Genomic DNA, 21431 nt, shown 5'->3' on the forward strand with positions numbered 1-21431 from the left:
GTGCTTAATAAATGCTTTCCCATTCATTCATTTGTTCGTTCGTTCATTCATTCAGGATATGTTTTATTGACTTATAATTTGAAAATTAAGTAGTCTCAAGTCACATTAAATAATGAAATTTTAAGCTGTAGCCTCTTGAAATTTTTTTTTAAATATAACATGTATGTGTTCATCCTTCGTTGCCAAAGAAGACCATGCCATCAGAGAAATAATGATATGACTTGCACTTGACTTTGTTTTGAGTGAGGGAGGGCTGTGCAGGTCACCAGCCTCACTTCTCCTCCAGAGTCATCTGAATCCAGTGACCAGATATTCATCAGGATGACTGGAGATGACCTAGGATGAGGCAATAGGGGTTAAGTGACTTGCCCAAGGTCACACAATTAGTGAGTGTCAAGTATCTGAGGTGAGATTTGAACTCAGGTCCTCTTGACTTCTGCACTGGTGCTCTGTCCACTGCACCACCTAGCTGCCCAAATAATATAATATATGTGATAAATGAAAAGCCCAAGAGATAGTATTTCTGGGTAATAAATAATCAATTTATTAATTAGGCTAGCAAATAATAAATTGATGATCAGTGGTCTCTCTTGGTAACTAAAGACAAAATCATTTTATTAACATTTGGATTATTGTATTTAATTTTGTTGTGTCCTCATTCTCTATTATATGTGTGGTGAGGATCACTATATTGGACATAATTTATAAAGTTTGTATATTTTATTCAAATCCTTTTAACTGGAGCTGTGACTATAATTTTGTTATGGTCTCCAGTTTGAATAAAATTCAGTCAGTTTATGATGTTATTAATTTGATTTGAAACCAGATGGATTTTTTTCAATTACTGGTGCCTCTCTCCCAAACTACCTTGAATTTTATTTACTTATTTTAAAAATTATAATTTATTTTTAGTTTTCAACATTCATTTCCACAAGATTTTGAGTTCCAAATTTTTTCCCCATCTCTCCCCTCCACGCACCCCAAGACAGTGTGTGTTCTGATTACACACTACTTTTAATTTGACTACTTTGTATTAATTCTTTTTATATTTATTCTGTACATATTTACATATGTCTTTGTTGTCTTCACTTTTGGGATGTAAACTCCTTGTGAATAGGAATTATTTCGTTCTCTGTATTCCCCAATGTTTTAGCATTGTGTGTGGAATATAGTAAGTGTTTAATAAATGCTTTTGGTTGATTAAATCAAAACTAAAGTTCAACCAGAACTTTTTACTTTAATGTATAATGTGAAAATTATTTTAAAGATGAAGGTAAGTAGGAATAAATATAAATGTCTTTAGGTTATGATTATCCCTTGTCTTTGTTTCTTTTCTTTTAGGAAGATGATTCTCCTAGTGAAGGACAGGTGATGATGAAGAGACCCCACAAAGGATATCAGGAAGATGTACTTTTCTCACTTCTTGCTAAATTAAACCAAGAACCATTAGATTCACAGCAAGTAGTCTACCATTCAGAGGTAATTTTTAGCATTCATTTCATTCTTAGAAGTAAAACTAGCAGTGGTCCAGTTTTTAATTCTGCAATAAAGTAACATCTCAGTTTATCCAGAAATCAGTCTTGTAATAACCTCAAACTTTTAATTAAACTTGGAATCAAAATCCTCAGGAGGGAAAGAGACTCTTAACACCCACATTTTAGAGACAAGGAAACTAAGGCACATACAAATAAAGTGACATATTCAAGTGTAGTGGCTAGCTTAGGATTAGAATTTAGATCTTTTGATGCAGATCTCTTCTCACTTACTTTGGCTTCTTTGGCAACAAAAAACCCTTACCTAACATTTCAGGATTTCAGGAGTCAGAAGGAACTTAAGAGGCCATCTAGCTTATTCTGTAACTGAGGAAGAATTCTCTGTACCACATCCTTGACAAATGGTCATCCAGTATTGCCTTGGAGTCCTGCGGTGATGGACTACCAATGACCTCTGAGTCAACAAGAGTCTCCTTCTGGGACCAAATCAAATCTCTGATCCTGTTAAAAACTGTACCATCTTTTACAAGACTTGCCCCATAACAGTGACGAGAACCTGGGAGGAGCATACATCTCCCTGTGTTGTGCCTTTATTAATAATCAGAGCATGCTGAAAAGTTATTTCTATAGTTGCATTTATTAAAAAATTTAGTGATTTTTACATATCCATAAAAATACTTTGTTGAACAAGGGAAATTTTTCTTAATGCTTGCTCCTTTACCAAGTTATGTGCTTTTTTTGTAATCACTAAACAGTAAACCTAGTGAGATCTTGTATTTTTGCATATTTTAGTCAATCACATAAAGATGTGATCAGTTGTAGAGAATTGTTTGCAAAAACTTATCTTACATTTTCATCAAAGATACTTGTAATACATATGTAGCTCATTATTATAAAGGTTTTTAAGAGACAACAAAACAGAGGTGGGGATTGGTAGTTATCATGTCCTGTCAGTTGCTTTGTTTCTGTTATTTATATAGTTTTTGTGTTTTCCCATTCTTTCATTATATTCCCTGAGATATCTTATAAAATGGTCAACATTACCCCCTTTAGAATATATTTATCCTCTTTGTGTTCTTGGACTAGGCTGGCTATTTTTCCTAACTTTGTTGTTTTTGGCATCAGTTCTATTTCTTTGCATTTCATATCAGAAATTTTTGGATCCAAATGTGGTGGGTGCTATGCTACTGCTGCTGCTGAGCATAGGTGATTATAGATATATTTACAGATTTATTCAACTTTGTGTCTAATTGTTGTGTCCCTGCCAGAATCATCTATGAATGTTTCTAGGATGATTTGGCTCAGGTGTGTTAGACTTTTTGTGGTCACCATGCACTGTTTTGTCAGTGCAATTAAATTAGTGTTGAATAATTTTACAGTGAACAAAAGATGTTCTATCAACCAAATACCTGGTTGATAGAGGAAATTATAAAAATATAGATTATAGCAAAACCACAGCCGTACAGACTCCATACATGAAACTGTATGGTATCTGACTAAAGCAGTACTCAGAAGTAAATGTGGAGTGCAGAGTGTCTGCATCAGTAAACAAAGAGAAGAACTTAAGGAGTCAAATTTGCATTTTAAAAACTTATGAGCAGAACAAAGAAGGAGGTCAGCAGGAAAATAATAGTCAAGATTGTTGTTTTCTTTAAAATAAGAAAAAGAATGATAGGCTCTAAGAAATTCTTTTCAAGAAAAAACAACAAAATTGATAAACATTATCTAATCATAATAATAGAACAATCCCAAATTGCCAAAGTTGGAAATAAAGCAAAAAACATGAACATTATTAGTGATTACTATTGTTAATAGAAGTATTAAAATATGGAATAGCAGGGTAACTTTAAATGGGACAATGTCAAAGAGAAGTAGACAGGTTGCAATTCACAGTGACTATTTCCAGGCAGTTTCACACATGAATTCTACCAAACTCTTAAAGAAAAAGTAATTCCTCTATGCTCATGGATATTTTCTTTATCTCTCTTTCTTTTGCATGTATTAAAAAATAAAAGAATTATATGCACATACATATGTGTACATATGTATATATGTGTATATATAATTTTCTATAATTTCCTGGTGTGGTCTCCCAGTGAGAAAGACTCCTTTATCAATGCAAACCAGCAACTATGTTTTATAGTCTTAGAGAATTGCCTAGTGCACCAAGAGACTGTGACTTGTCTAGAATCACGCAACCAGAATGTGTCAGAAGTGGGTCTTCTTGACTTTGAATCTAGTGCTTTCTTCTCTCTCTTTTCACACTGCCGGTATCATGTAGATCATTTAAAATCATGGAGAAGGATGCTAGGCTTCTTAAATCTATTTGAAAAAACAATATAAAACATTTAAGCTACAATATAAACATTTATAGTTACTGAAACTTTCTATTCCTGTGCACTCACATTGATCTCTTTTAGATAGCTTTACCTTTTAACTCATATCAATTGAGGGAGAATAAAAATAGTGGAAAAAAAAAGATAAACTCCCTCCGTATATATCAAACACAATGTAATTGATTGGTTTGCTAAACAAGAAGGAAAGGAACGTTGTTAATTGTTGGTGTGAGTACGAAAGCTAAATTGCTCAAGTTAAAGGCTGAGAAGTGGAGGAGAAAGTAGAGTTCTTGTGAGGAAATAGAAGAAAACTAGAGCAACTTCACTAATAATGTTTTATTGTAACTGCCTTTACATACAGCCCTTCCAGCACTGACTATTTCTATCTTTTATCTTTTTCGACAGTTGGCAGGTATGAGAAAAAACTGCCAAGGTGTTTGGATTTGCATTTCTTTTATTACTAGTTTGAGGTGGAGAATTATTTTGAATGTTTTTTAATTGTAGGAAACTCTTTTGCCAAGTGTTTGATCATATCCTTTGAGGATTTTACCTCTTGGAGAATGCCTTTTTGTCTAATATATTAATGTTAGTTTTTATACATCTTGGTATCCAACCTTTATCAGAGATATTTGATGTAAATATTTCTATCAGTCATCTGCTTTTCTTCTTACCCTAGTTGCTTTAATTTTATTCATACTCTTAAATTTCAAATCAAAATTGCCTATTAAGTGTTTTAAAAAATAAGCTGGAGAAGGAAATGGCAGACCACTCCATTGTCTTTGCAAAGAAAACCTTGAAGTGCGGTCATGAAGAGTTGGACATGATTGAAAAGACCAAACGATAACAACAGTTGCCTCTATTCCTTTGCTTGGTTAAAAATTCGTTCTTTAGGTTGTCAAAGAAACCTGATCTGGTTCTCTTTCAATTATTTTGTGTATGATCTTTAATATTAATTTTTAGTATCCATTCTGAGTTTATTGTAGAATCTTATGTAATATTATAGAGCCTTAGATTCAGAGATACAAGGATCCTTACGGATCAGTCTGTTTCTTCATTTGCAAAAAGGTTAGGTGACCTGCCCAGGGTCACGCATCTAGTAAGTGTCTGGGTCAGGATTCAAACCTAGATCTTGATTCCAGTTCCACATGTCCTAAACCTCTTTTCTGCTAGATTGCTTTCCAGTTTTCCCCTTAGCTTTTATCAAAGAGGGAGTTCTTTTCTAAATAATTTATGTTTTCTGGCTGAACAAGTAGTGGTATATGAATGTAATGGTTTACTATTGTGCTATAAGAAATGATGAACAGGCAGACTTCAGAAAAACCTGGAAAGATTTATATGAACTGATGCTGAGCGAGGGGAGCAGAACAGAACACCATACACAGTAACAGCAACACTTTTTGATGACCACCAACTAGCTCTTTTCAGCAATACAGTGATCTAAGACAGCTGTGAAAGATTCAGGATGGAAATTGCTAATCACAACCAGAGAAAGAATTATGGAGTCTGAATGCTGATTGAAGCAGACTAGTTTTACTTTTTTGTTTTTTTCCTTTCTCATGGTTTTTCCATGTTCTGATTCTTCTTTCACAACACAACTAATGTGGAAATGTGTTTAATATGATTCCACATGTATAGCTGTAGAGCCAGTGTCATATCCGCAGTGACTGGTGTGGATATTCAGACGTATTTCCAGGGTACATTTGCAAAATATAAACTCTCTTTCTCAAAAACAGAATCAAAATATTTATTCAGATACCAGAAAGCTAATTCCACCATGGTAACAAGGAAGTTTGTACACATTACCAATAGAGGGAGGATCGCCATCCCCAAGCCTTCCCTCTGTCAGGCCTCACCACACACAAGCTCCCTTAGACAAAATGCCCCTCCCTCATCCAGGCTAGCTACTCTGCTCTGCTCTGCCTGCTATGTCTCTCTCTCAGCTCCACTGCACTCTTTCTTCCTGCTTCACCCTTCTTACTCCACTCATTCAGCAAACTCCTCCCACCATTGGTTCCATGTGACTCAAGCTGGGCCAAAGCTCAGAGCAGGTCACGTGGGCCTATTAAGGGGCAGGGAAGATCTTCAAACTCCCTTACCATTATAATAGCCAATATCAAATTGCTTGCCATCTTGGGGATGGGGGAGGACAGGGAGAAAATAATTTGGAATTCAAAATCTTATAAAACCGAATGTTGAAAACTAAAAAAAAATTAATATAAAATTAAAATAAAATTTAATATAAAAAATAACTGAGGAAAGGATTCACGGTTGCACATTGTGGTGCAAGTTGAACAAATGCTCTGAGTCATGGGACACACAATAACAACGTTAATAATAATAATCTGTTCTAGAATATTTCCAGGAATAGAAATCAAACTCACTGGCTTATAGCTTGCAGACTCTACTTTCTTCCCACTTTTCAATATTAGGACACTTTCCCTTCTACAGTTATTCTATATACCCCTCTTTTATTTATTTCCTCTATTATTTCTCTTGACATTCTAGATCTTTTGTTTCTCCTAATGAATTTTGTTATTGCATGTCTGGTACTATGAAGTATCCCTTTGGGAGTTTTACTGAAGTAGCATTAAATATGTAAATTTCATTTTTATTATGTTGGCATGGTCTGACTTAATACTAAATATTTCCCTAGGTATGTAAGTTGTTTTTTTTTTCTTTCAAGGATCAATTTTATCTATACAGGTATCAAGTGGTAGTTTGGCTCAGATATTTTATAGCTGTTTTGAATGGTATTTCCTGTTTTATTATTATCTTCTGGATTTTGTTATTATATAAAAATGATATTTTTAGTTGGTTAATTTTGTGTTCTGCAGTCACTGAAGGTAAAACAATTTCTTTGAGTTATCTCAGTTTCTTTGCTGATACCTTAGGATTTTCTAACTAAACCATAATGGTATCAGCAAATACAGATAATTCTGTCTCCACTTGACTTACTTAAACAATTTATATATGTCTAATGTATGGCATGGCATTTTTACAAAAATAGAGGCTATATCCAGATAACAGAGAAGTTGCAAGTAAATGTAAAAAAGCAGAAATGATATTAAAGTAGCATGTCATTTATAAACTCTTACAGATTTTAAAACAGTATTCAGTTTTGAGAATATAAGCAAAAGACAGACCTAAATGGAAAATGAAGACTTATTAGTGAAACCTTATGTAATAAGTAGGTTAAAGAGCAAATAATTATGTGAAATGCAATAATGGTGAGTTAACACACTAAAATGTTTGAGATGCAGCTAAAATTATATCCCTAAAAAGTTTACATTAATAAAATGGAAAAAAGAGAATTAGTTAGCTGAATGTATGTTTTTAAAATCACAAATAAAGCCCAAAATAAGCAAAAAAGAGGAAATCTTGAAAATGAGGAAACGTCAGTAAATTAGCGACCCAAATAACTATAGAACTGATAAAATTAAAAGCTGGTTCTTTGAAAAGACGAATAAAATTGATAACTCCTTAACTAACACGATTAAAAAGAAGAGACTGGAAAATCAATTTAACAAAGAAAAAATGAATAAAATGTAATTATAACAAATGCAGAAGAAATTAAGAATTATCAGAATCTATTATATCTAGTTATATATGCCAACACAACTGAGAACTCAAGTATATTATCTTCAAAAATATGAAACATCCAAATTTACAGGATATCAAATTGAGATCTTAAATAATCTGATCTAAGAAAAGAAACTGATACTAGTTTTAAAACAACTATCAAATGTGTAGTTCAATGAAGTTTCTTGGTTCATTTGTATTTATAGCAGAATTCCACTAAACCTTTTAAGAGACAGTTAATACCTATCCTGTGTAACCTCAAAAAGAGTAGAAGTTGCTTGAATGATGGTGTTAGAGGGACAGTTTTTAAGAGGCAGTGGAGAGCAAGGAGTATTTCAGCTTTTCCACTGTGACCAGTGAAAAAAGGGGAAGAGGACTTTATGACTGACAGTACAACCAGTACTAGAAAGAGTAGCCAAGACTGCACTGTCCTCAGAAAGGGCACAGGTCTCAGCAAATGCCAAAAGATGTAAGAAAGGAGAAAGATCCTAATGAAAATGTGTCAGGTGGAAATGAAGTGTCCTTTGAGGCCTGGGCAGGCTTACTTCACAGCGGACAGGAGCAAGTAGATGTCCAGTAGGAAAAAAAAAAGTCACAGGTAGAATATCTGAAGGATTCCCTGGAAGTGATGATGGTCTATATCTAGTTTCTGCCAATTTGTTGTCTGGTTTTCCCAACAGTTTTTGCGGAATAGTGAATTCTCGCCCCAGTAGTTACTGAGCTTATTTGCTTTTTGTGTATTGCATATCAGATCTGTTTCACTGATCAGCTGCTCTATTTCTTATTCAGTACCGAATTGTTTTGGTGATTATGGCTTTGTGATTTGATTTCTGGTACTGGTAGACCCCCTTCCTTTCAATTTTTTTCATTGATTCCCTTGATACTCTTTACCTTTTGTTCTTATTTTGTTTTTTTCCTAGCTTTTTGAAACTAAACCTTTGGTAGTTTGACTCGTATGAAACTGCATAAACAATATAATTTAGGTAGTATTTCTATTTTTATGATATGATATTTTAGTTCTACCATCATTGTTGTCCAAACCTGTGATTTCATTGGTATAGGCAAGTCCCAGTGAGGAGCTTTCTTACCAGTGATGATCATTACCTTCTTTACAATTTATAATCTTAGTTACTTGGGAGCACTGAAAGCCTTGATTATAAGGCTCACATAGTCAGAATATGTCAGATGCAAACTTTTGACCTATATCTCCTTGACCTAAGCCCACCTCCATTTACTGTACCATATTAGTAGGTAATGAGATGATTGTATAAATATATGTTCAAAAATTTGGTGTTGGAAATTGACAAAACTGTAACTTTTGGATGAGTTTTTAACATGTTTTATTTTATTTGAATCCCAAGGTTCTGTTGTAGGCTTTTTCCTTTTTTCTAGATTCTTACTTGGTTGATCATCTACTTCTATCCAGTCAGTTGTCAGATTTTAAATTTATTTTCACCACAATATATTTCATGTACAGCCCCTTCTTTCCACTCGTTGAACCATTGTCCTAATTCACAGTTTTACTGTCTTTTGACAGGACTGCTGTAGTAGTCGTAGAATTGGACTTCCTGCCTATGTCTTTTCCCAACTTTCACATAATTGCTAAAGTAATTTTCCTTTGTTACTCCCATATTACTCTTCTATTCAATAAATTCCAGTGGCTCTAGGATAAAATATAAATTCCTCTGTTTGGAATTTAAAGGTCTTCAAAACTTATTCTTTTCAGTCTTTTAACACATTAATCATTTGCATATACTATACTCTGTGGTACAGCGGATAGAGCACCAGTGCAGGAGTCAGGAGGACCTGAGTTCAAATCTCACCTCAGACACTTGACACTCACTAGCTGTGTGACCTTGGTCAAGCCACTTAACTACAATTGCCTCTTTCTGGGTCATCTCCAGTCCTCCTGATGAATATCTGGTCACTGGATTCAGATGGCTCTGGAGGAGAAGTGAGGGTGGTGACCTGCACAGCCCTCCCTCACTCAAAACAAAGTCAAGTACAAGTCGTGTCATTATTTCTCTGGTGGCATGGTCTTCTTTGACAACGAAGGATGAACACACAAACACTGTACTCTAGTCATACTGACCTACTTTCTATTCCTCACACATCTCCTGCTTTACAGTGGCAGTCCCCCATACCTAGAATGCGTTTCCTCCTCACCTCTGCCTCTTAGAATCCCTATCTTCCTTTAAGACAGTGTAAGCATCACCTCCTAAAGCAGATCCCTTTTCCCAGTCCTCTCCAGGCATTGTGTGTCCCAGGTACATTTTAGTGCCTTCCTCTCTTGAATCTACCTCCCATCTTTCCTTGATGTATGTTGCATATATCGATTTATATACTTGTACACTCCATTAGAATGTAAACTCCTTGAAGGCAGATACTTTTTCCTCCTCACCTCAGCACTTTGCCCCAATACTTTGCATTTATTAAGTGCTAAGTAAATGATTGTTGAATGATTATTGATTGATCTTTATGCAAATGATTCCCTAATCTGTATCTAGTCTTAGTTTCTTTCCTATGTCCAGTTCCACTTTGCCAGCTGTCAAACATTTAGCACTGGATGTCCTTTAGGCATTTTAAATTCAACATCTTCATAATACAACTTATTATCTTTCACTCCAAACCCACCCATCTTCTTAATTTCATTATTTCTGTCAACACATCACAATTCTTCCAGTAACTGAGGTTTGCAACCTTACTGTCATACTTGTCTCCTCACATCCTTACTCATTTCCCCATATCAGGTCAGTTGCAGACTCTTACAGATGCTGCTTCTACAGCTGTGCTGCTGTTTAGGTCATCATCAAATCTGGTCTGGACTCTTTCAGTAGCCTTTTAATTGGTGTCTTTACCTCATCTCTGCCCTCTTCAGTCCACTTTCTATACAGTTGACAAAGTGATATTTCTAAAGCAGAAGTCTGACCATATCACTGCCTACTGAATATATTCCAGGAGCCCTCCATTACTTCTGTGATTAAATACAAACTCCATTGTTTGACATTTGACTCCCTTCACAACTTTATACATTATCCCTTATGGAGCAGTCCAATTTCTCTTCTTCCTGTTTTGTACACAGTGTCTGCCATTCTTGCAATGTACTCCTTCCTCAGCTCCATACCTTAGAATTCTTAGTTTCCTTTTAAGTTTAGCTAGTGCCAACTCCAGACTTTAAAATGACCTTGTATTTATTTTGCATGTACTTATGCATTATGTTGTCTCCCAGAGTATAGTGTGCTCATTGACAGCAGTTGTGGTTTATTTTTGTCTTGGTGTCCCCAGGACTTAGCACAGAGTAGTTAGTAGGAGCTTCAGTGCTTCTTGATTATTTGATTTGAAAATTTGATGAAGAGACATAGTAGCTATTTAACTTGCAAAAAATAAGATACAAAAACAAGCTAGTTGCAAAAATAATAGAACTAAGAAAGTAGATTTTACTGCCACATTCTAAATATAACCATTTTCTAAATTAGTGTCTTTTAAAAATATGACTGTTTGGTTTAATAATTACTGAAATTTCAAAGAGTATAACTGAAAATTGATGTTACTGTCTCTCAGAATCATAATGTGCCTAGGTGCCTTAGTATACATTTTTATTTAATTTTGATATGATGGTTTGCCTGATGTATTTTTTCTCTTTAATAGGAATCTGAAAATAGTACAGAGGAACTTAGTGAAGGACAAAGACCTAGACTTCCAGCATCAAAGAAGAGTATCTTCATGGGACAGTATATGGACCTGCCTACTTTCAATTCTACGGAGCGTTTAGAGCAAAAAAGTTACCATGCGCCATTGTCAAAGCAGTTTGACAAAACTACAGGTAATCAAAACCAGGACAAAAAATGCTTTTTTCATCTATATATTTGGGATTGTGGGAGATAATTCTGTTGTGTTAGAAATTATATAGACACAGTTATATTTCAGTCAAAAAAGGTTTAAAAGAAAAATACTCAAATTCCAACCGGAATAATTTTGTGCTGAAGATGATTTGATTAGTCAGTCCATAAATATTTATTAAGTACCTTCTATGGGCCGAATGCTCTGCCATGTTCGGAGGATAGCAAATTAAAACGATGCAGTACTTGCCCTCTGGGAGCTTATAATCTTGCTCCTTGGAGATGGCATGTTTGTAGATTGTTGTTGTCATCTTTGTGTTGTCTTTTGTTCTCAGAAAGGACCATGACATCAAGGGGATGACATGACTTGCAGTTGACTTTGATTTGAGTGAAAGGAGCAGTGCAAGATCATCAGCCTCACTTTCTTCTCCTGAGCCATCTGGGTCCAGTGGCCTGATATTCATCAGGACAACTGGAGATGGCCCAGCATGCAATGGGAGACTGTGTCCCTTTTAGGCTGAGGTCTTATCACATTCTCTCTTTGAGTGAGATACAGTCATTCGATGAATAGGCTTCTTTAAGTAGTTACTCAAGGGATGACCCCTTTAATAAAAAAAAAATGAAACTGAGAGGAGAAGACCCTTAGGGTTCCTGGGTAAAAGAGAAGCAATTACTATTTAGTATTTAAATCCACTTTGTGCTAGGTGGGTGGGGACTTGTTGTCCAGTCTATGAGCTCCAGAGTGAATTGGGTTTGAGGCTTGATCTTTGAGCAAGAAATGTAGTCAGTAAACCTATAGAACACATTCAAAACAGATACAGATATCCTTAGTTAAATACTAGCAGCTATGTACAGACCAGGAAAGGTCTTATGCAAAAAGTTATCTTGAAGGAAAACTGATTTTGAGAGGTGAATGGAAGGAGGAAATATGTTTGAGTCATGGGGAACAAATAGTGCAAAGACACAGATATGGAAGATGGAGGGTCATGTGGGAGGGATTACAAAACAGAGTATGGCTTGTAGAGTGGGGGAAAGGGAGGAATATGGTGTAACACTGGAAAGGTAGAGTGGGACCAGATTTTGGAGGATGTTAAATTCTAGACAAAGGAGTCTGTTTATTCCTAATAGGAATAGAGCCACTGGAGCAATATAAAGTGGAGAAAGCCCTGAATTTTGAATCAGAGAACCTGGGTTCTCTCATTCCCATGACATGATCTTTCCAGCCTTACATGGCTTTCTCTTTGATGCCTTTCTCTTTGTCTGAGTCATTTACAGCATGTGTAACCCATGTACACTCACCATTCCCTTTCCATTTTTCTTTAAATTGTTTATTTTCTTTATTGTTTTATTTCTTTATTTCTTCTGAGATGGCATTATGTAATTGGTGAGCATAAACCATCACTGGAGGAATATTGTATTAAAGAACTGAACTTTGTTGTAAACCATGTGCATCTTGACATCTTGGAAAGACTTGTGTAGTTGTCTGAGTAAAATACAGCCCAATGAATTTTTTTTAAAAGCTTTTACAAATGGATATTTATTACCAAGCTATAGCAAGAACAGGAGAACAACATTTTTCATTCTTCTATATCTGAGAGGCATACTCTTGTATCGTGGGCTCAGACTTAAGTACCTGTCATTTGCTTCACAAAGTTTTTTTTTGTTTTTTTTTGTTTTTTTCAAGGAATCAAACAGAAGTTTAATTTTAAAGTAAGGAAAACAGATTTGCAAACCAAAGTCCCCCTGAGAAGGAGGGTTTGTGGCTTTTGGCAGGGGTAGAGCTTTTATACATGATCACAAAAAAATGAGACCCAGCACTGTCTTGAGTAAATAGCTCCCACAGTTGGCATTTCTTGAGACAATATAGGCATTCTTGGGTCCTATGGGAATAGTCCCCAAGTTATTAGAACTATGAAGCCTTGTGATTATCTTAAGTATTAAGGGTGATTATACCTTGTTCAGTGGGGTACAGAACCAGAGTTAATGTAGTGGGAACAGGAATGCAGTATCTGTTTCGGTTCATTTACCAGTTATAAACATGGAGATTATTCAGAGTATCAGAAGATTTGATTGACAATTTTCTGCTGCACTATGTCAGGTTAAGCTCCATCTTTCAGACCAGGATCTCACGGGAAATAGGTGAGCTCTAGGATCAAATGCTGACTCCTCTGTTTGTCATTTAATGAATTTATAATCTGCATTATCACAGCCCATAACAACTTTCATGGATGTTTATGAATTTCTCTTCTTCACGCACTTTTCCATCAAATAAAAATGGTTTCTTCATTGTTTCACACACAATTTCATTTCTCTCCTCTGTACATTTGCATATAGTTCATCAGTTATTTCTCTGGTGATGAATAGCACTTTTCATCATCTGTCCTTTGGAACTGTCTTGGATCATTGTCTTGATGAAGGTAGTAAACTTCCATAATTAACCACCCCTACAATATTGCTGTAAATGTACAGTGTGCTGCTGGTTCTACTCTTGTCACTTTGCATCAATTCATATATCTTCCCTGGTGTTTCTGAAATTGTCTCTGTCATAATTTCTTATTATATAGTACAATAATATTCCAGCATAATCACAAAAGTTGCCTTATTTCCTCTGGGTTTACTGCCTACATTTCTTGCTCAAAGATAAGCCACAAAGTTTACTTCTTAAGTAAAGCAAAGGTAGCATGACCAATGCATGAATGAGCCTGTGTCTCTGCTACTGCTGCGTTAGGTGGCTTGTGCTGTCAATCCTTACTCTTTTGCTTTCAGAAAATTTCCGCCTAGGCTCTAGCTCAGTGGTGGCTCACTCTCTTGACCTTTCACCTCACAAGGCTATAGCCATCTCCAATTTCCTTCACTTTAAAGCAAGAAAGAGACAATTCACAGCAAAGCCATTTGGTCTCTGTTTCACATTGTCTCTGGATGGAAGAGAACCTGAGGCTCCTGCTCTATGAAGAGGACCACAGCATCCAGATCTCTTTTTTCCAGGCCAGAAGGGGCCAGTGCCAAGCCAGTATCCTCCCCTTTCCATTTTGAACCCTGCTCATTTTCACTGCTTGCCCAATACTCATTGATATACTATGTCAGCTGGACACTTTTTGAAACTAATGTTATTTGAGTCTAATGTTCTTCATACCCTTTGTTTTTTAATATAAAATTTTTTTAGAGATTTTTTTTGAACTTAATAAACACCAAGTAAAATGTATGGACATTTCCATATACATAGTAGCATAGAAAAAAAAGATTGTATATGAAACTGCAGTTCTGTTATGTACAGCTTATTTATTTATTTATTTTCTGATTCTGTGATTCAAACAGTAGTTTTGAAAACTCTTGCTTGTATGGGACTTTTTCTGGTCTTTCTTATGCTCTTTTCTATGCATTTTTTTAAAAAGTTGCCTCAATGAACTCTTATTTTTAAAAATGTTTCTGCTACCTTATCTTTTTTCTCTTTTTCCCCTCTGCCTTTCTCTCATCTTCCATAATTAGAAAAAAAGAAAGAAAAAACCAAAACCCCTATAACACATTTATAGTTAAGCAAAACAAATTGACACATTAGCCATGTCTGAAATTGTGCATTCTACATCTTGAGGCTATCACCTCCCTGTCAAGAAGTATGTAGCACATTTCATCATCAGCCTTCTAGCGTTGTGGTTGGTTATTGCGCTGATCAGAATTTTCATGTTTCAGAGTTGTTTGTTTTTACATTATTGTTATTAGCATATGGTTCTCCTGATTTTGCTTACTTCACTCTCAGTTCATTCTAGTTTTCCCAGACTTCTCTGAAGTTGTTGTTCTTTTTTGTAATTTCTTTCAATCCAGTCATATTCTATTACACTGTATCATGTACCACAGTTTGTTTAGCCATTCCTTAATTGGTGGATCCCCCCCAACTTCCAGTTTCTTGTTCTTTACCACTACAGAAAGAACTTCTATAAATGTTTTTGTGTATGTGAATCACTCTTTTTTTTCCCCTCTTTTTTTGATCTCCTTGAGGGTATATGTTTAGTAATGCTATCTTTGGGTCAAAGAGTATAGTGACTTCTGGGGATTCCGAGGATTCCAAAGTGCTCTCCAGAATGGTTAGCTGTTCACAGGTCAATCACTTAATGAATTACATCTCCTTTGACACTTGTGTTTTCCCTTTTTTGTCATCGTTGCCAGTTCATTGACTGTGATTTGCTTTATTTTTATTTGACTTATTTAAGACCTTTCAGGAACATATCTGTTAAGGGGAATGATAACTGCTTTGGTTACCTCACATGATTGTTGTGAAACACTTCTCAGTGAGCTAATGAATCTGAAATTACTTTGTAATTTCTGAAATACTACAAGGTTTTATTATTTAACTCAGTTTGCTTCTGCTGTCGTTCCCTCTTTACATATTTTTATTTAGAATCTGAATGAGGCTCGATTTTGGTAATAAAAAGAATCCAAGATTTGGGGGAAAGTTTGAAGACAGACCAAAAGAATAATAATTTTATTAAATCAACTGTAATACATTGTCTGCCATGTACTTTTGAAGATAATACTCAAGGAATATTATTCTGCTGACCTTAATGCAATTACTAAAAAAGGAGAGCAAAAATTGGGGAGAGTTCTGTGGGTCTACTAATTAATGAGAATCCCCCTTTATAATGGTTCATACATATGTTTGACCATATGTTATTCACATTCTATATGTTTTTAAAATAAGTTTTCAAAAGTGGATATTCAAATCTAATATGCAAAAGATTATATATGCTAATTTTTCAAATTCTAGTGAATGATAATTTTTGTGATTTAGTAGTCCAGTCTCAGATTATGATTTCATTATTATTATTTGCCATTTATTTATTAAAAACTATTTAATTATTCACATAATAGTATAATAGTTGGTATTTTACATGAATATATTAATGATTATTATTTGCTATCCTTAGTATAAAAATGACCTAATGTATTGCTTCTTCATATCCATCATCTTAAGTTTACTAGCTTTGTAGTCAAATAGATTATTTTTTTGACAGTATTTTTTTTCATAATTTGCTTAAAATTTGTGTCCATGTATTTGTGATTCTAGGAGAAGTTCATGAAGGTTCATGTATCAGTCATGGCCCAATGAGTTTGGGGGAACTAGATTTGCAACAGATTTCAAACCTCCCTCTTCAGGCAACACAAATAAATGAGTTGGCAGTTGCACCTGAAGATCTTGCTCAGGTACCCAAAAAATAGCCTTTAGAATTAATTCTTTGAAAAAATTTAAACTAAGAATTAGATCATAAGAAAGGTCATCTATAGTAATTATAACAATGATAATTCTGTTCGTTGTAGCAAAATATTTTTTTAAAGAACTGATTGTTGTCTTCAGTGATGTCAGCCTTTAAAATTTATTATTTTTACATGATGAAAATGCTTGTCTGTGCAGGATATTATTTGGTGGGTTCATTCAAAAAGTATTACATGTCCATTATGAGCACAGGGTAGAAAAGGAAGGTTAGAGAAGAAGCTGCACCTCTTGGTCTTATGCTGGTTGCCACCTTTGTAAAATACTCACTTTGAGAAATGTGGTACCTGCAATGTCTAAGCTGCCAAAGGACAACCAAGCAGAGCTGAAGAAAAAGCAACTCAGTAATAAAGTTATCCTTCTGTAGCTAGATTTCTTTAGGGGTGGTGGTCACTTCTTTTACATGCTAATTGTTCTAAAATAAGGCACTGAATTCTCCCTTGGAGAGGGAAGAGTATAAGAGGGAAGGGTGCTAACAGATTCATAATATGTCTAGATGTCCAGTTGTTTAAAAAGGGGCCAACAAAGGGCATATCTTCCTTTAGGAGTATCCCAACACTGAAGTGGGAGCAGACGTGGCTCACTTTCTGAAGCCAGAGCAAGACATATCTTGATATTTGACTCACATAAAACTCTCAGAACTAGAAAGAATCATCTAAAGTGAACCTTAACGTACTTCAGTCATGACACAAATCTGCCATCCTCTCCTCTATCTGGAAGTTTTCTTGGAGGATCAGATTTGGTTATGGGTAATAGGAATTTCACCGTTAAGTTGGTCTTATCATTCTGCATATTAGCTGTTCAATAGAGAGGTACATGCCACTGCTGGAATTGGTACACCCGAGTGTCTTAAACTGTCTTTGATCCTACAAAATTCCTGGGAAGGAATTATAACTGCTGTCAATTTCAGGTGCTAGATAGGGAGATTCATAACGAGAGGTAGTTTGTAAGAGGGTTGTGCTGAGAAATAGGTGTGGATTGTGAAGATGGATCTACTTAGGTTTAGGAGATAGTGTGTAGGGGAAATGTATTACAGGAAATGAAAATGTAGAGGTACCCTATATATGCTAATAAGTAATTAGACATTCATTGTATATAAATGGTGGTTTTTGGCGTATAATGCCATACAATACAGTTTGACTTTACACAGTAACAGTAGAAAGGTATATTTAATTCCAGATACCTAATGAAATCTTGAAATAATTCTCAAACTCTCATTCTAGTCATTTATTACTTTCACCCTACATTATACATATCGTGTCTAATGAATGGAATGCGGTCCTTTCTTTTCTTTGCTCACTACCTGGTGAAAGTGCTAATAAAAAAATGACCAAAAGACTGCATAACTTTAGTAAAAGTAGCATTTTTTAGAAATCAATGTAAAATAGCAAATATTGTGGGGTTTTTTAAAATCTAGGGCAAGCAGAAGCCACATCAGGAACTTCAACCAACTGAGCAAAAGCCAATGCAAGCCCGTGTAATACGTGTAAAGAATAAATCAGAAACTTCATTTTCACATCTCCGAGGTAAGTCATATTTTTCATTCATCTCTATAACAGTCCATTACCAACTCTGGTACAGAACAAATATATAATTAATTTTACATCAACCTGTTTTCCCATTTTAAGTTTAGATTTTATGATGTCTCAATCTTGGTTGGTAAACTATTTCTTCATTCTTGGAAGTAGCTTAAATAAAGAATATGTTGTAGTTGATTGTGTACTTACTAAATTAAATTAAATTGCCAGTGTACTTTATAGCTAGAGTTTTTTGTCTTAATTGTGCAGCTGGCCATATAGGATATGTCCTTTTTCATTTTGACTAGGTCATGATAGTCATCCCTAATGAGATGAAATTTAGTGAAGATAAAAGAAAGATTTTATATTTGAGTTCAAGAATTCAGTGGTGCAAATATGGAATGAATGAAATGTGGGAAGACATTTCTTGTGAGACCATAGGCTCAGGCCCTTTGCCTCTCCGTGCCTTAAACTGCTTCACTTATCTTTGTACTAGTTTCAGCTATTTCTATGCCTTTTTCTTCAAACTGGTTGCATATTTACCTGTCATAAACAGATTTTATTTTAATAAAAAAAACCCTGAGACAATAAAAGTTTAGAAGATTGAAATTTAATTGTTTAACATTTCATTGATTAAGTGTAGCTGTTCAAGTTTTCAGTTTTTTAAAAGTTGAAGTTGGGGAGGGTAGAAAACCAGTTTACCAAAATAAATGATGTTAAGAACTAAAACAGATATTATAATATTTTTAACTTCCATCCCGAAGTCATTGAATTTATATATTTCATACTCAAAAATGTAGCAAGCAGCGTGACAAAAAAGGTTACCTGTGTCATAAACCTACATCAAGTGAAGGTCATGGCTGCAAATTATACCTTTGTTGAAATTCATCATGTATTAGACTCAAATTTGGCCTCATGCCATATTATATATCCATTGGACTACATTTACTGTTATTTGTAATAAAATCACTGTTAGATTTGACTTTGTTAACTTTTACTTGAAATTTACCGTCACTACAAGGTCAAAAGAGAATAGAGTAAATGGGGGGCAGGATAGGATGGAGGGAGATACAGTTAGTCTTTTACAACATGACTATTATGAAAGTCTTTAGCAAAACTACACATATATAGTCTATATTGAAGTACTTGCCTTCTCAGTGGGGATGGGTGGGGAGGGGGGAAGGGAGAGAAGTTGGAACTCAAAGTTTTAGGAACGAATATTGAGAATTGTTTTTGCATACAACTGGGAAATAAAAAACACAGGTAATGGGGTATAGAAATCTATCTTGCCCTACAAGAAAAGAGAAAAGATGGGGATAAGGATAAGTAGGGGTGTGATAGAGGGGAGGGCATATTGAGGGAAGGAGTAATCAGAAAAACAAATAAACATAAAAAAAGAAGTTTACTGTCATTAAAAAATGGATATATTTATATAGAAGATGTACTACAATACCAATAAGTTTGGCCACTGCTTTGCCTCTTCACTCTTCCTCCCCTCCTCTAGGGTCTTGAACCTCCCTTGAGGAGGAAGTGCATTTGCAGCACGAAGGTCAGCCTACATGATGAGTGGAATGCCATGGAACAGGGAGTAGCAAGTAGGGGAGTTTGGGTGGAATAGAGGGTGTGTGAAATTGTCGTTTGCTTGATTTAGCACTTCAGTTTCCTGACAATTTTTTGGTCTATAAATACAAAGAGATTCAATGACTTGTCTTAGATCACACAATTGGTGATAATAGCTGTCATTTATATAGTATGTTAAGGTTTACAAATATTTTACATACATTTTCATTTGAGTTTCATCTTGACATTGAGAGATAAGTTCTACTGATATTATTTATTACCCTCCCAGTTTTTTTTCCCCCTCAGCTCCCATGTACTACTTCTTTAAAAAAATTGATTAATTTTTAAATTTCAACATTCATTTCCACAAGCTTTTGAGTTCCAAATTTTCTCCCCATCTTTCCCCTTCCCCTCACCCCAATATGGCACATATTCTGCTTACCCCTTCTGCCAGTTTGCCCTCCCTTTTATCTCCCCCCCACCTTATCCCTTTCCCCCTTACTTTTTTGTAGGCAAGATAGATTTCTGTACCCCATTGCCTGTATTTCTTATTTCCCAGTTGCATGTAAAAACAATTTTTAACATTTGTTTTTAAAACTTTGAGTTCCAAATTGTCTTCCTTCTTCCCTCCCCACCCACCTTCATTGAGAAGGCAAGCAGTTCAGTATAGGTTATACATGTGTAGTTATGCAAAACACTTCCATAATAGTCAGACTATATATTCCTCCATCCTATCCCACTTTCCACTTATTCTATTTTTACCTTTGACCCTGTCACTTTTCAATAGTGTTTGTTTCTGACAACCCCCTTCCCCAGTCTGCCCTCCCTTCTATCATCTTCCGCCCTGCCCCCCTCCCCCCATCACCTTCCCCCTTACTTTCCTGTAAGGTAAGATACCCAGTTGAGTGTGTATGTTATTCCCTCCTTAAGCCAAATCCGATGAGAGCAAGGTTCACTCATCCCTCTCACCTACCCCCTCTTCCCCTCCATTATGAAACCTTTTTCTTGCCTCTTTTATGTGAGATAATTTACCCCATTCTACCTCTCCTTTTCTCCTCCCAACAGAATCCTTTCACCTCTTAATTTTATTTTTAGATATTGTCCCTTTATATTTAACTCATCCTATGCCATCTATCTGTCTGTCTGTCTCTCTAGCTAGCTAGCTATATTTCCTCCAACTACCCTAATGCTAAGTAAAGTCTCATCACTTACAGATACCATCTTTCCACATAGGAATGTAAGCAGTTCAACTTTAACAAGTCCCTTATGATTTCTCTTTTCTGTTTACCTTTTCATGATTCTTTTGATTCTTGTAGCTGAAATTTTCTATTCAAATATTCTATTCAGATTTTCTGTTTAGCTCTGGCCTTTTCAGCAAGAATGCTTGAAAGTCCTCTATTTCATTGAAATTCCATTTTTTCTCCTGAAGTATTATACTCAGTTTTGCTGGGTAGGTGATTCTTAGTTTTAATCCTAGCTCCTCTGACCTCTGGAATATCATATTCCAAGCCCTTCAATCTCTTAATGTAGCAGCTGCTAGATCTTGTGTTATCCTAATTGTATTTCCATAATACTTGAATTATTCCTTTCTGGCTGCTTGCAACATTTTCTCTTTGACCTGGGAACTCTGGAATTTGGTTATAACATTCCTAGGAGTTTTCCTTTTGGAATCACTTTCAGGAGGTGATTTTTGGGTTCTTTCCATTTCTATTTTATCTTCTGGTTCTAGAATCTCAGGGCAGTTTTCCATGATAATTTCTTGAAAGGTGATGTCCAATCTCCTTTTTTGATCATGGCTTTCAGGTAGTCCAATCATTTTAAAATTATCTCTCCTGGATCTGTTT

The 21431-nt window shown here is 35.2% G+C and overlaps 1 protein-coding gene across 5 annotated transcripts in view; it reads left to right on the forward strand.

Annotated features, from left to right (window-relative positions):
- Positions 1 to 21431, forward strand: part of KIAA0586 (KIAA0586 ortholog) — a 153807-nt gene that overhangs the window by 86490 nt on the left and 45886 nt on the right. For all 5 annotated transcript variants that reach the window (XR_011971752.1, XM_072629322.1, XM_072629324.1 and 2 more), the window contains 4 exons: positions 1342 to 1479; positions 11057 to 11231; positions 16307 to 16443; positions 17928 to 18036. Coding sequence is in view for 4 of the 5 variants with exons in the window: in XM_072629322.1 (XP_072485423.1) it covers positions 1342 to 1479; positions 11057 to 11231; positions 16307 to 16443; positions 17928 to 18036 (559 nt within the window). In the remaining variant the exon portion in view is untranslated. The remainder of the gene's footprint in view (positions 1 to 1341; positions 1480 to 11056; positions 11232 to 16306; positions 16444 to 17927; positions 18037 to 21431) is intronic.

Source organism: Notamacropus eugenii, chromosome 1 (assembly GCF_028372415.1).
Source record: "Notamacropus eugenii isolate mMacEug1 chromosome 1, mMacEug1.pri_v2, whole genome shotgun sequence".
In the NCBI taxonomy this organism is placed as follows: Eukaryota; Metazoa; Chordata; class Mammalia; order Diprotodontia; family Macropodidae; genus Notamacropus; species Notamacropus eugenii.